This window comes from Cricetulus griseus, chromosome 2 (assembly GCF_003668045.3).
Source record: "Cricetulus griseus strain 17A/GY chromosome 2, alternate assembly CriGri-PICRH-1.0, whole genome shotgun sequence".
Taxonomy (NCBI): domain Eukaryota; kingdom Metazoa; phylum Chordata; class Mammalia; order Rodentia; family Cricetidae; genus Cricetulus; species Cricetulus griseus.
The window spans coordinates 23,039,660-23,054,829 of NC_048595.1; the positions used below are offsets into that span (position 1 = coordinate 23,039,660).

Sequence of the window (15,170 nt, forward strand, 5' to 3'; positions counted from 1 at the left end):
TGGGAAGCAAACCCAGGTCCTCTGGAAGAATAGCCAGTGCTCTTAACCACTGAGCCATGTCTCCAGGTTCTGGTTCTATCTTCTATCTGCAATGCCCACCTCTCCTTTTGAGCCTTTTGAAGTTGTATGTAGTTCCCCCCAAACCTCATGAACACCAGCCCCCCACTGGGACCACCCTTAAGGCCAGCACCAATCACAGACCATATTCTAGAGATACTGTGCAACTGATCCTAAGTGCCATAGAACACTCTGGGTCCTGCTCTGATTACACCTTGTGCCATCTCTGGGTCCCAGCCTGGCATTCAGTAAACCACAACTCAGGTCATGTCAGAGGCCTTCTGACCTGTGTGTTGTGGGCTTGGCTTGCTCCCTGTGGAGCCCACGTCCCCCAACCAACTCACCAGCCATGTGCTGGCCAGCCCCGTAGTAAAACCAGTGGTGAGCTAGTGGCTTCTGGAGTCTATCCTATTTGAAATCAGATTTCCCAAACCTAGGTTTGGAGTCCTCTCAATCTCCTTAGCTGGGCCAGATTGGTGAAAGAACGAGCCTGCAGCTGCACAGCTGGGGCCGATTCCTGCAACCTTCCCTTTCCTGCACTGCCTCACCTCCCTCAGGAGTAACCAGCAATTCATCTCCCCGCTCGGGAAAGCCAGTTGTCCCTGAAGGGGACAAAGACAGATAAGACCAGCTGGCATTTGCTGCCAGGAACATCTATTCACCATGCATGTGCAGGCCCAGAACACGACAGGTTTATGGTGAGGCTGAGGCAGGCAGATTCCAAGAGGACAAAGAGGACCCAAGAAGGGGGTTTGTGCCCCCATGATCCCCAATGTCCCACCCATGTGAGCGTGTGTGTGTGTGTGTGTGTGTGTGTGTGTGTGTGTGTGTGTGTGTGTGTGTGCTTGGCACGTTTGAGTGCAGGTTTGTGCATGCCACAGCACACATATGGAGGACAGGGACAGAGGACAACCACAAGTGTAAGCCCACACCTTCCATCTTGTTTGGGACAGGATCTCTTGTTGTTCACCACCGAATTTGCCAGGCTAGCTGGCCAGCAAGCTTCTGGAGTCTTCTATCCCACCTCCCACTTTATTGCAAGATCACAGGGATTACAAATATGTCCTACCATGCCTGGCTTTTACACAGGTTCTTGGACTCCGAACTCAAGTCCTCTGGCTTGTATGGCAAACACCACCCACCGAGCCATCTCCCCAGCCCTACAATGTCATTTATTAAATAGTTCCAGGTACCCATCACCATGCACTCCCCAGTACCTCACTCAGTCCCCTTGGGGTCAAGTTCAACCACTTCCCTAATGAGGAATGAGAGAGGCTGAGCGGGGCTCACCGCCAGGCCTGCCTGACTTGGATTTCCTCTACAGAACGGCACTGCCCTGACAGGAGGATGCTTAGCCAGAACCTTCTTGGGTTTTCCTGCCTAATGCCCATGGGGCAGGTCCTCACCTGCCCATGCTAACCCCCTCCCTGAAACACTACCCCCTGCCACCATAAAGGCCTAGCTCTCCTCCGTGGCTTCCAATGACACTTTGGAATCCCTCTCCAGCCACATGACTCCCCTCCTGAGGGGGCCTTCAATAGCTCCCCGCTATTATGTCTGCACTATAAACCTCTGGCTCCTGTTGGCTTGGCCAGTCCTGTTTTCACCTTCCCGCCAGATAATCCAGCACATAGCCAGACTGGACCACCGAGAAGGACACTGATTCTGGAGCTGAACAGGTGTGAGTATGACTTGCAGCTCTGTCTTGCTGTATGCTCTCAGTCAAGTAACCTGATCTCTCTGAGCTTCGGATTCTTCAGCTAAATGTTAAGGATAACGCCTACCACGCCTCCAAAGAGAGAATTAGAGATGTGGACTGTCTAGCGCACAATTCAAAAGGGACACTGTACCCCTTCTTATGGGTCAGTCACACAAATACTTTATTCTCTCGATGCTTCTGTTCTCTCCTTGCAAAAATGCCCTTCCCTCCATCTCAGTCTGCCAAGTCCATAGTAAATGTGGCCTCTTCCAGGAAGCCCTTCCAGACTGGCCACACAGGAATTTGGGTGTGCTGACTCCCTTTCTGTGGCTTAGTTCTTAGATCATCTTACACTAGCTGTCAATCTCCTGTACCCACAACTCCCATGGCACCACAGTCTCGGTCCTCAGTGCCCTCTGGCATGGAAGGCCTAGACTCCAGACAGCCACAAGGAAACCATCCAGTAAGCACAGGCCAGATCATCCTGGGGGTCCCTCCATCCCAGCCACCAGGGGCTACTCTCAGCTCACCTTGACTCCATAGGCAGGGGCTCTGTTGCTGGACTACAACAGCCTGCTATGCTGTGCCCCCAGGTTCCACATGGTTCGGCACCCAAGACCTCTATGTTATGAGTGTGTTTTTAAAAAACCAACCATAATAATCACTTCCTTGGAGAGACGGCTGTGGTTTCCAAAGCAAATCCTTCCCAAGGCTCTCAGTACCCTTCCTCACACTGGCCCCAGAGCCTTGGTGGCACAAGCTAGCCCCTGATGTGTCCTTCCATGCCTGGCTCCAGGGGTTCAGAGAAGGAAGTGAAGTGGCTTTTGAGAATTCCAGGCTCTCCCTGCAGCCTGATATAACTGGGTCTCCCTATGAGGCCAGGTACCTGCCAGGATGCCAGGCCCCCTTGGGGATCCCTCTTCCTATGAACCTATGAACCCAGACTGCCACCTGAGCAGGGTCTCTGCTACTTCCCCATGTGGTCACATCCTCCTGGAGAGCCAGGACCACAACTGATTCAACCTGTCTCCTCCACAATGCCCTGCTTCTCGCTCCCTCCAAGCCACTAACTAACAGGATGAGGTCCACAAGCAAGGCACATCTTGCTTGGGATGGCATGGGGCAGCAGTCAGAGCCCTGGTCCTGGCTCCCTTCACAGCCAGCAGCTCTGCTCCCTATAGCTCTTCCCTCCACGTGATATTTCACACTTCCGCCCAGGCTGCTCCCTCGGCTAGCAAGGCCCTTCCAGGGGCCTTCACAAAGTGCCAGCAGAATGACTGTGGTGGCTGGGGCCTTATGGACAAGGGAAGTTGCCCTTTTACCTCTAGGTGTCTTCTAGAACAATTTGCTGGTTTGTTGGGACAATCCTGTTGGTGCCTGTTGTCTTCCTGAAGGGCATAACTCCTCCTGGTTACGTCAAATGCCCTTCCAGCTGCACTAAGGATAAAGTCTCATGAGCCCCAGACTTTCACACGTATCCACCCAGTGCCAATTTCTCTTTCTAACAAATGAAGAAGCAGGAGAGCAGAAGGCTAGAATTTAATACCACCGCTTTGTTTTCACTGTGGTTGTTGCTTTTGTTATCTTCTCTTTCGGATAAGTGATAACTCTTTCCATTTGTGATATGAAATCTCTTTTTAATATATTAAATTTAAAAGGCAATTCAATTTAAGGAGAAATTTCACAGGCTAGTGAGTTCCTATTCACTCCTCAAAACCCACCTCGGAGTCACCTTCTTTACCTAACTTCCCACTCCTTCACAGCTTGACCCTCTGCTCTCCCTCCCCACCCTTTGTGAAGACCAGAAACTAAATTATGATAACACACCAACTGTTTACTGGCCTGCACTGTGTTTTAGTGAGTTCCAAGGGTTCATGTATAGAAACTTAGTTCCCATTGTGAGGTATTAAGATGGTGGAAATTAGCCAGGCGGTGGTGGCGCACACCTTTAATCCCAGCACTCCGGAGGCAGAGGCTCATGGATCTCTGTGAGTTCAAGGCCAGCCTGCCTGGTCTACAGAGTGAGTTCCAGGACAGGTTCTAAAGCTACAGAGAAACCCTGTCTCAAAAAAAAAAAAAAAAAAAAACAGTGGAAATTTAGAGCCAGGCATGGTGACACAGGCCTGTAATCCCAGCGGTCTAAAAATGGAGACTGGAGGACCAGAAGTTCAAGGTCATCCCCAGCTGTGAGTTTGAGGCCAACCTAGACTACATGAGACCCTATCTCAAAAAGAAAAAAAAAAGATGTACTCAATTGGTAGAGTACTTTCCTAGCTTGCACAAAGCCCTGTCTTTAATCCCCAGCACTGCATAAAACTGGACATGGTAATCCCAAAACTCAGGAGGCGGAGGCAGGAGGATTGCAGTTCAAGGTCCTGCTCAACTACATAGCAAGTCTGAGGCCAGCCTGAACTACATGAGAACCTGTCTTAAAAAGAGTAGAAACTTGACTTGAATATAGGATTATGAGGAAGGTTTGGGGAGGTCACTGGGGTTAGTCCTGGTGGCTTTATACAGATTGAGAGATGTCAGGTACAGTGGTGCACACCTTTAATCTCAGCTATCAGGCAAATCTCTGTGAGTTTGCGGCCAGCCTGGTTTACACAGCAAGCTCAGGCCTGCCCTGGCTTTAACAAAGAATGGATTAAGAGAGAGGAGACACATGGTCCCTCTCTTGCCATGTGATACTGTATACTGCCTAAGGTATACAGTATTCTTGCCAGCGAGAAGGTCATCACCAGACACAGGCCCTTGACAATGGATCAGAATCATGAGCCAAAATAAACCTCTTTTCTTTAGAACATGCCTAGTCTGTGGTATTGCAACTTTAGTAGCAGGAAAAGAAGCTTAATGGAGCCAGGTGCCACACTGAGCTCTTACAGCTCTGCAGGGCATAGCTCTCCTATCCTCACTTCACAGATCACTTGTCCATGTCAGGACAGGGCGACTTCAGTCTGTGGTCTTGAATATCACTGTATACCAGCAGCCACTCTTTAACACAAGAGTACACAAAGAGTACCTCCCTCCCCTCTGATCTCACTCAGAGCCAGCCCCAGATTTGGCAGGAAGTCCACGGATAAAGACAGTGATGAGGGGTGGGTGGTGGTGGTACATTTCTTTAATCCCAGCATTTGGGAGACAGAAGCAGGCAGATCTCTGTGAGTTCAAGGCCAGCCTGGTCTACAGAGTGGAGTTCCAGGACAGCCAGGGCTGTTACACAGAGAAACCCTGTCTTGAAAAACCAAAAGAAAAAAATTAAAAAGACACAGTGATGTGCATGAGGGATTGGCAGGCTGTGTTGAAAGGCCTGAAAATTCTGGGATGTACTGACAGGACCCCTGGGCTGGGTCTTTCCCACTGTGTAGAGGGAGGACCTGCCTTCTTACTATGGGAGCCTTAGGGAAGCAGGTAAGACCCCATTTCCTGCCAACTCAGAAGACCGGAACTTGAGCCCTGAGGGAGGGAGCTTCCTCACTCTCAGGACTGGTTGGGGCAGGCTGGTGTTCTCCCTAGCAGCTACAGGGTGGTGATACACATGTCTGAGACCTAGTAGGATGGGAGAGATCTGGTCACCAAGGGTGGACGGTAACCTGGGGAGGGGAACACTCAAGCAGAGGTAGGGAGGTAGAAAGCAGGGATCTAAGGACAATGAGGGGGTCAGTGAGCGGGCAGGAAGGAGGTGGAGGGAGGGCTGAAAAGAGTGACGGCTGTGCCCAACAGAGGGTTCAAACACCAGGGAAGGGGTGCTTGGGTAGAGCTGGGAGCTCAGGCACTAGGTTGGGAAAGATCTGGGGTTCCTGAGGCCTTCTAGGAGGGACAGTGACTTGTTCAAGGGACATAGTGGCAGAGGCAGGATAGGGATCTGAAACCACTCTTGCCTCCCAGGAGTCCACAGCCTCCCCTGATGGCTAGGCCTCAGATATGGAGTACAGATGACGGGGAGGGTGGAGCCGGCCCAGGAGGGAAAGTGCCCTGAGGGAAGAGAGTTGTGCAGCAGAGGAGGGAGGAAGTTGCAAGGGGGAGGGGGGGCTTTTCCAAGTGTCACCCAACACAGCCATCCCTGTGTACAAGTGGCCCCTAGCCCCGGAGGATTCGTGGGCAAGCAGGACCCAGCAGCAGCAGCTGGGCCCTGCAGTGGGCACCAGTTCTGTGACTCACCTCCCAGCTCTGGCCTCAGCCAGCCTCTATGCCAGCCTTCTGAGAGCTCCTTCCTGCCTGCCTTCTTTCTTCCTCTCCCCACACTTAACAGATTGCGGCAGCAAGATGGCACAAATTTATGGCTCAACTCACCAAAAATAACAAGAGATCTATCAAAGGCAGTTTGCGTGAAATTAACAGGCGCCTGTACCCTCTTGTCAAACGCACTCAGCTCTGAGGCGGGCCAAGGCACCCCAATGCCCCTAACCTCCTTATCCTCTGGTGCCACCCTAGGTCCATCCTGTTTTGTCTTCTGCTGACTCCTGTCAAGGATGTCCCAAAGAGGGTGAGCCCAGCTTCCTTCCCTGCCCCAGTTCCTGGCAGAGGGTCTCTTTCTGCTCACCATCCCACAAACCTTGCTCTCTGTCTGGCAGCTCCTTGTGCCAGCCTATCCTGAATTCTAGGGTGTGGCATAGAGGATGGTGTGGAGGAGGCCCAAGGCCTTGGTGAGAAGAGCAGTGTGTTCTGAGCCCTGACAATGCCTCTGACCACTAGACACGCCCTGACACGTGAAATGAACTGAGTCATGTACCCGCTGTCTCTCACACCAGAAAGGTTGGGCAGGAGGGAGGAGGTGGCAGAGCGGAAGAGCCTTCTGCCTGCTTTGGGGAGAGGAAGGGGCTGTGCCAGCCAGCTCTGGGTACCAGTATTCTGGGTAAGTTCAGCTCACTTATGTCAGCTGATGCTACATCCCCCATGCCAGCTCTCCACAGGAGCCCTCCCTGCAGAGCAACCACCACCTGAACAGGTGCCAAATGGGGCAAGGGGCAGAGCACAGGCTGGGCCTGAAAACAGCTAGGACCTCCTGATCAGGAGTCTCTGCTCCAAGAGCCTCAAAAACAACCACCCATCCAACCTCCATCAGTCTCAAACTCAAGGGTCCTGGCAGGGGCTCTGATAATAGTACACTTTCAGTCACCAACCCTTTCTGACTCCTGAAGATGCCCTAGCTACCAACCAAATCCTGCTTCCGGCTTCAACCAAGCCCAGCTGGCTGCTCCTGGCTCTGTGCTCCACATGGCAGCCTGCCCAGCCAGTGCCCATCCAGGAGGGCAAAGCCTTGCTCCGTCCACTCCAAACCACTGGGCTGATGGACCACAGGCAAAGCCAGACAAAAGAACCTGCCCTTAGCTGAGCAGAATGGGGGAGGCCCTACAGAGTGACAGCAGTGGTGGCCATGCCGGAAGAGCCATAAACCTACTGATATACGCCTGGCGCTCTCCGCTGATGTTCGACAAAAGAAGCAAAATTCAATTTCTTCCTGCAGGCACTAAATCCCAGGCCAGCCTCCAGGGCCCGTAACCTGCCCACGGCCTGGCTGTCACATGGATGGCTTCATCGACCGCTGTTAGAGGCCAAACTAGCCTGGGAGAGAGGCCACAGCAAGGCCACTGGGTGCTTACTGTGCCCATGTGGGCACGATGCCACATGTTTTATGGGGGAGGCCAAGAAGGTCCCCCTGTAAAGCACTGGGAGAGGCCACTGTCATAATCCCCTTCTAACTAATTCCGAGACACCTCCCAGTTTTACAAAGAAACCAATGCCTTTGTTAATGATGCTAACAATCAAAGACAGTGTCCAGCCCCTGGGCTCTACTCTCCAAAGCAGGGATACGGGAAGGCAAGCCCTCCAGTGACCTCACATGAGGCTTCTTCCTCCTGTATAAATACTCAGTGAGACCTAGATGCACCCCCCATCCTTTCCAGGGTACACCAGCATTCGGGGAAACTGGGGCCCAGAGAGGCAAAGACCTACCTCTCTCCCATCCACCTAGCTTTGGTGCCTGTTCCCCACTGACCCCTAAGTCAGTCCTTGGCTCAGCACTGGTCACCAGGCATGGAAGGCTAGAAGCTGCAGGAGGCAGGGCAGTGGAAGGTGCTCGTGGCTGTGAAGCTGGGGAGGGCGTGAGCGCAGGCAGGCAAAGGGACTCGAGGAGCTTCTGCCCAGTCAGCAGGAAGCACCAGCAGCTGGCGGCCTTGGTCTCAGAAGACATGGGCCCAGTGGGGGAGATGGGACACTGGGAGTCGAGCCAGCCCAGCCCTCCAAGGCATCTCAGAGCCGGGGCCTCTTCACCCAAGCACACTCTTCCTCACCTCCTTCTGCCCTGACCCTGGGGCACTGCCAAAAATCACTGACCCGTGTGGGCAGGAACATATCTCTGCTCCCTGCCTACTCCAGCTTCCAGGCAAATTTGTCAACTCACAGTGCCAGGGTCTGCCATGGCCACTCCAGCTTTGGGTTTCAGTGCACTCTGCTGGGATGCCCTCACCCCTCCTGTGGCCTGTCACCTCCTCAACTGTTCTACAGGTCTGTGCCCCTGCACCCGTCTCATCAGGGAGCTCCCCTGGCCAGATACTAGAGCATTCTGCACTCACTCATCAGCATCCCACTCAGGTAAAATCTGATTCTGATGACCTTTACATCTGGACAGGGCTGAGCACAGAGGTGACATCCATGAATGACTCTGCAAATGGCTGGGACTGACCAGGATGGACACCAGCAGACACTGTCGGTCCCCTCGATGCCCCCACCCCACTCAGACCCTGCTCACACTCACCATATCTCATCTCGGTGGTGAACAGGTCATTGCTGCTCCCCGAGTGCAAGTCAGCCTCAGCAGGCGGGGCCGGGCCCCCAGGCACGAGGGCATTGGATAAGGTGTGGGCAGCTGGAGGCCCTGGAGGTGTGGTGGTGGCAGGGCTGGCCCCGGCCTCCCCAGGGCAGCTGCACCCTGGCTGAGCAAAGCCACAAGCCCTGCCTGCGGCCCGACCACACTCTTCACTCCAGCGGCAGAGCACACCACAGGTGAACTGGCTGGAGTTGTTGTTGTTGATAAGTAAAACCTCCACAAAGCGGAAGGCTAGGGCAGCAGGCGCTAGCAGCCGCGGGGCCTCTGAGGGCTCAGCCGACAGGCACAGCTGCACAAAGTTCTTGTCGAAATGCAGAAAGGTAAAGGGGCCTGAGCCACCACACAGCTCCAACCCCGAAGCTGCCTCCTCCTCCTCCTCTGGCCGCCCCACCTCTGATTCCGCCTGGGCTGCCGCTTCCTCCGGACCAGGCCGCAGGCAGGTAAAGTTGACCAGGTAGTGGTCCAGGGGCAGCAGGCGTGGGGCAAAGTGGGCGCACACCTGCTCCTGTCGGTTGAAACGCAGATAGAGGGAGTACTTGGTGGGGTCAGGGTTCTCCAGGGTCCAGGAGCAGCCCGAGGCGATGGTAGGAAAGAGGTCCTGCAGCGAGAAGGCCCCGTAGAGCACACCCGAGGCCAGGGCGGAGCAGGCACTGGGGGCGGGGTCGAAGGCCGTGGCCAGGCGCAGGGACAGAATCACAGACAGTAAGAGGGGACAGGCTGGGGTCATCCTATGTCCCTTGCCCTGTGGAAGAAAACAGAGGTCAGCAGAGCCCCGGGTCAGTCAGCAAGTGCTCTGAGGTGCTAGTGTCCAGTTGCAAGCAGTGGGCTGGTGGTTCTAACCTCGTTCTTTTAAGTCATGTGGGTCTGTCTGTGTGACCTTAGACCAGGCAGATGACTCCTCTGTGCCCTGGTTTTCTTGCCTGTAAAATGGCTGTGCTTATCTCATGCTATCCTACAAAATTACCTATCCCATCTATCCTACAAGGGCAATATGAGGTAACTTAGGGAAGAGTTCCAGGAGGCTTGGAATCTTGTTCCTAAGAGCCTTGGTTATCACTACCCCCTATACAGCCCACCAACCAGAGGTGTCTGGGCCTGACAGCTCTGCCACCCTTTATCCTCCAGAGCTGCTGCTCTCAGCCAGTGTGTCGTGATCAGCTGTGAGGAGTGCCGTGTGTAATCCAGCAGTCAAAGTGGTGATGTTTGACAACCATTTGCTGTTTTATAAATCAGTGCAATTCAAGGTTATTCCCGGAACAATGTTCTCACTCACTCCCTTCCCTGAGCAAGAGAGGAAGAGTGGAGTTTCTGCCAGGTGCCAGGAACTGTACCTAACCCTGCCATGCCCATGGAAGAGACGTTAGTGCCACCAGTGTGGATGTCATGGGTACCGCTGCTATGGGAATGAGGAGAGGAGGCACCAGGCATCAGCCCAGCTCAGCCAGCCACTTGCTGGCTGGGTGAGTCTCATGAACCTCAGTTACCTAATCTACAAAATGGGCACAGGACTTCCAATCATAGCCCCCTCTTCACATCTTTTCCACAGGATCAGCTTCCAAGGCCCGGCAAAGGGCCTGCCACCCTCAGTAAGCTCTCCCTGTGGCTCATCTCAAGGCCCAAAGAGTGAAGCCTAGTCTGTTGGCTTCCTTCGCTCAAAGTGCTATGATCAACTGATCTCCTAGCAAGTGTGAATGCACTCCTGGCATATGGGACCCAAGAGCCACTTTGCAGGGCACTGAGGCTAGAAGGTTGCAACCACCTTCCTACCCATCAGACCAGAGCAGAACCACTGACATTCCCACCCAGCTTCTACCCCAATTCCCAAAAAAAGCAGACTGGTACAAATCTAGATTAACCTCACTCCCAGGCAATTCTAATGCAACCACACAGCCTCCCTCCTCCTCCCTGCGGCCACACAGCCCAAAGGCCAGCATGGACCCGTCTAATTCAGGTCTTCCATGTTACAGAAAACATAAGGCCACCTGCTCAAGATCACACGAAGATGGACTGGTTAGGACTGGAATTCAGGACCTCAACTCCCCATCCCAACCCCACCCGAGCTTCTTGTGCCTTCCCTTTGCCTATTGCTTGGGATTCAGGACAATTGAACAAGTGATTCCTTCTGGGAAGTCAAATCACAACCACAGGACAGCTCATAGGTGTGGCTAGGTTTTCTAAGATACTGCTGCTCCCTGGGGACAATTTTCTCCAGGACTGTTCTAAATAGTTTCAAGAGCAGGGGACAGGAATCAGAACCCAATGCTCCAACCCTGCTGCAGCACGCACAGACCTTCCAATGCGACTTTCCCACATGGGGCAACTTTCCGGCCTGGGGTACCTCTGAGCCCAAGTCCCAGTCCCAGACATGCACCTGTCCTTCCTCAACCCTCCTGGAAAGGATGGAGGCATCACCAGGCTCACCCACTGAAGAGGAGCAGCCTCACCCTCCTCCAAATACCAGCAGAAGCCAGAAGAGGCTCCTGTCTCTGCCCTACCCTCCTCTGCAGAGCTGAAAAGGCGTTGGAGCCCTGGCCTTCCCCCTGCAATCATGTCTGTCCCAAACTATTCAGCCCGCCCAGGCTGCCGCGGCAACCAGCAAAACCAGCAGCTGATGATGAGTGACATCCAATCCCCCCCGCTGCCCCCAATTATTTTTAAGCAGGCTGCAAAATTCAGGCCATGGCTGCAGCTCAGCAGAGGGGAGGTGGGGGCTCATTATAACTGGCCTCCCTTCCCCCACCTAGAGCAAGGCAGGGATCCTCTTCCTGGTATATACCTCCACAGACCTAGGCTTAACAGACTTGGGCCCAGAGACACACACATACACAAAAGCATGCATGCACAGACGTGTGTGCAGACAAGCATTCACAGTGTTCTCCACAGGAAGACACGCATGCATGCAGGTCTGCGACAAGCTCGGCGTTGTGACCTCATATGTACACAGGGTGCACACACCACACACACACAGTGAAGTCAGACCACTGCAAACATACAGAGATGCATTCGTTCCCACGTGTGGACACACACAGGTGCTTGGCCTCGGCATGGTATATGACAGCTAAGTATTGGGCAGGACTGCCTCTAGCCCCATCCCTGTGTTTTTAAAGCTGGGGCATCACAGGGCCCTGGTCCCATCTCCTGGACCTCTGCTGCTCCCAGTTCATCAAGAAACACTAAGTCTAAACTGGTCCCTGCCAAGGTCTGGCTTCTCTAGAAGGGAGCCACCTGTACACACTGGCCAATCCCCAAGTCCACTCAGGCTCCTTCAGACCCATCTCGGGATTTTACCTTGCCCTCAGGGTATGGCTTCACGGCTCCATAGCTCCTGCTTCGAAGTGGGATAGAGGATGAGGGTAAGCATTTTACCTTTCTACCCTTCTTCATATTAAGGGAAAGACTCAACTGAAGCTGGCCCACAGCCATGGCCTTATTCAAGATCTTGAAGTGTGTGGCTGTGGCCTGTCCTCCGATGGGTATTGACCCAGAGCCTGCTCCCAGGGAGGGGTCTTGAAAGGATCCCAGCTTCCCAGGCAGCCAAGTGCTTATTAGCCATGCATAACTACCTGGGCCTCAGTTTCCCTCTCTGGGGAATATGGAGTGTCAACACTAGCATCAGAATGGCACATGGCTTCTTCTCCTGTAGCCTCCCCAACACACAGCCCACCCCAGGCTGAAGGGCTCTCTGTTCCTGGTCTCTTAGAGCCACACAGACACTCCTCTCACCTAAGGGAAAAGGCCCTGCACCAGGGAATGCTCTCTGAGTTAAGCCAAGAGTGGCATTGTCACCTCAAAGCCCAGGAAGACCACAGACCCTTCCAAGGTACAAGTACTAGAAAGTAGAGGCCAAGGTCAGCTCTAAGGCAGAACTTCAGGGGTCAGAAAAGGCTGGGGAAGAGGATCAGAAGGCTTCAGGACCTTTCCGGGTTGAGATGGGAGAGGAGCTGCCTGGAATAGTTTCAGTCTCAGGGACCCAGGCCTCAGCTAAGCCCCCATCCCACCCCCCGCGCGCGCGCGCCCCAGAATTCCCAGGAGTTTCTCTCTGCCTAGGTTCAGGGGAGAATGGGGATCCCCGAAGACCCCACAGGCCTGCCCAGCCTCGGGGCATATATTCTGCACCACAAAAGGACCCCAATATTTTCTCGGCAGCTGGAGTGGAGGGTGAAGATCGGCGGGGGTGGGGCACCTCCGGGCGGCCTGTCAGGGGTTCCCCGGATCAGGGATCAGATCGACTCTTGTCTACCAGGGGCCAACTGTGAACTTGGACACTGGGTGGAAAGTCGGGAGCCCTGGCCCTGGGCGGGGGAGGGGCGACGAGCGGGGGAGGGGGTGCGGCAGCGACGAGCACATCCGTCGCGTTTATCCACCTGGCAGCTCCAATTCGCGCGCCCGTCACTCATCCTCAGCCTCACCGGTGCCTGCCACGGGGCCTCCGGGTCCCCTGCCCGTGCTCCGAGCTGGGGGCAGGGCGCTCGAGGACCCCTCTCCAAGAGCTCTGACACCCAGTGAGCCGCTCACCCTCCCTCCCTCCAACCTCTCGAGCTAGGGGGGCGGGACCGAAGGAACGGGCGACCCGGGTGCGGCCCTCCCGGACCGATGGCAGAGGGGGTCGCTCCGGAGGCCTGCTCGCACACGCCGAGGGAAAGGCTAGATGAGCAGACCGGGACGAAGGGCGGCCCCCGGGAGCGCGCGGGTGGCAGGGGAGGGGGCGGTGACTCAGCCGCCCTCCGCCCGCCTCCCCGGAACTTTGCAGCAGCTGGAGCGGTTGCTACAGGAACCGAAAGCTTTTGTTCCCCAGTGTCAGGGCTGCCCCGGCGGGAGGATAGCTCGGAGGTTGCCACTCCCGGATGGAACCTAGGTCGGGCCACACCGCTAGAAGATGAATAGCCGACCAGAACGCCACGGGTTCGTGTCTTTCCTCCTTCTGCTAGCCCTTCACTGAAGCACTCGCATCAACGCTAGGTTTGTCCAAACTCCATGGCTTGCTCAGGCCAGGTTGCCCCTAACTCTGACCCGCAGCACTAACTAACCTGGAAAGTTCCTGACAATGTCTGATCGCCAAGGGTTGGGAAGAGGGAAAGGCTCTGTATCGCAGAGTGGTTGGTTTTCCATGTGGGCCACCTCTAACGGACTGCCCACCTTTGAGCGGCTTGTCTCTTCGGTACTGATTCCACTTCCCTAACCTCTTATACTTGAATCTAGACCTCAGAGCCCTTGGCTTGGCCTCCATTCCTGCCCCTATGACCAGGGAGGACCAGATATTGCAGAACCAGAGAGGAAGAGGAGGAAACTAAGTCACAAGCTTCCTAGACCCTTCTGGGGTGAGAGGGGTTAAGGTATTTTCTGTCTTTATTATTCTGAAGGTTATAGTGAAGGAAGTAAAACTGTTATGTGTTCCTCCTTACGATTAGTAGTAGCTAGGGCCCTGACCTTGGCTTTGAAGGGAAACAGCACAAGACATCATTATTGAGTATTGATAGGTGCTCCATAGTACAATCTGATTTCACTCCCCAGCAACTCTATGGGGCAGTGGTTACTGACCCATTTTACAGAGGATCAACTGAGGCTCGGAAGGTTAAGGAGCTTGGCCAGGTAACACAGGTTTTGAACCCAGGTCACCTGATCAAAAGCTGAGTCTCAGCTACTTACCTCCAATGGCTGAGGGCTGGGAGGAAGGGAGGAGACCAGAAACTAACTAGAACCTCCCTTTGTGTTACAGAAATGCCCACCGCTGACACACACCCTAAATGAGACCTGTCCCTTTCTGAAAAGAGATGGGGAGACGACAGAATGAGGGAGTGAGGAGGCAGAAGGGGAGAGAGGAAGATTCCCTCTGTCAGTCTTGGTCCCTCATCTCCCCACCGACATCTCCAGGGCATACCCTGTGCGGTGTCCATGCTGACCCCCACTCTCCAGGTGCCTGTTCTGTCCCTGGGTCAGGTGGATTTGCTCACAGCCTTCTTCACGCCCAAGCCGGATAGAGTCCACCTTTGCCCCTATCTTGTGAGGAATGTGATGGGGGTAGACAGTCAGAAGCTCCCTAGGGACACCTACTCAAGCCCAAGAAGCGACCAGATCATGCTGAAAACGGGGGCTAGTCCAGCTGTGCCTGCTGCTCAGAGGGCTCCTGGCTTGCTGCTGGGATGAGCCCTCCATCCAACACCATCCCTCGCCATCCCCCAAGCACGTAGCCTTAGAACCAGCGTTTGGGCACCTGGCCTCGCCCACCAACCTCATCTCCCCAGGGACTTCCCAGCGTCAGTCCCGCAGACACCTAACGCTTGGGTTGCGGAAACCCGGGGCTGTCCGCGAGAGAAGGGGCGGTGGGTCCCGGGCTGCGGGCAGGGGGCGCCAGAGGACGCCCAGGGGCCGGGCAGGCAGCTGGCAAGGCGGGCAAGCAGGCGGCATCTCTCGGCCCGGGCGCCCCTCCCCCGCGCGGGCAACAGACTGGTCGCCGGTTCTGCACTGGCCGTGGCGCGGAGGATTTCCCGCGGCTGTGCCCTCGGATCAAGCCGACTGCGGGAGTAGCCGCCAACTTCACAGCCTACAGCCCCCCAAATCGTGCCAGCCCCCAGGGTTGCAGAAGAGTGC

The 15,170-nt window shown here is 54.9% G+C and overlaps 1 protein-coding gene across 15 annotated transcripts in view; it reads right to left on the minus strand.

Annotated features, from left to right (window-relative positions):
• Window positions 1-15,170, minus strand: part of Adgrb2 (adhesion G protein-coupled receptor B2) — a 63,575-nt gene that overhangs the window by 21,431 nt on the left and 26,974 nt on the right. For 11 of the 15 annotated variants that reach the window (XM_035439592.1, XM_035439591.1, XM_027399416.2 and 8 more), the window contains one exon: window positions 8,511-9,324. In XM_035439592.1, coding sequence (XP_035295483.1) covers window positions 8,511-9,309 — 799 coding nt within the window. In that variant the 5' untranslated portion in view covers window positions 9,310-9,324. The other 4 variants (XM_035439595.1, XM_035439594.1, XM_035439593.1 and 1 more) reach the window with 2 other exon arrangements.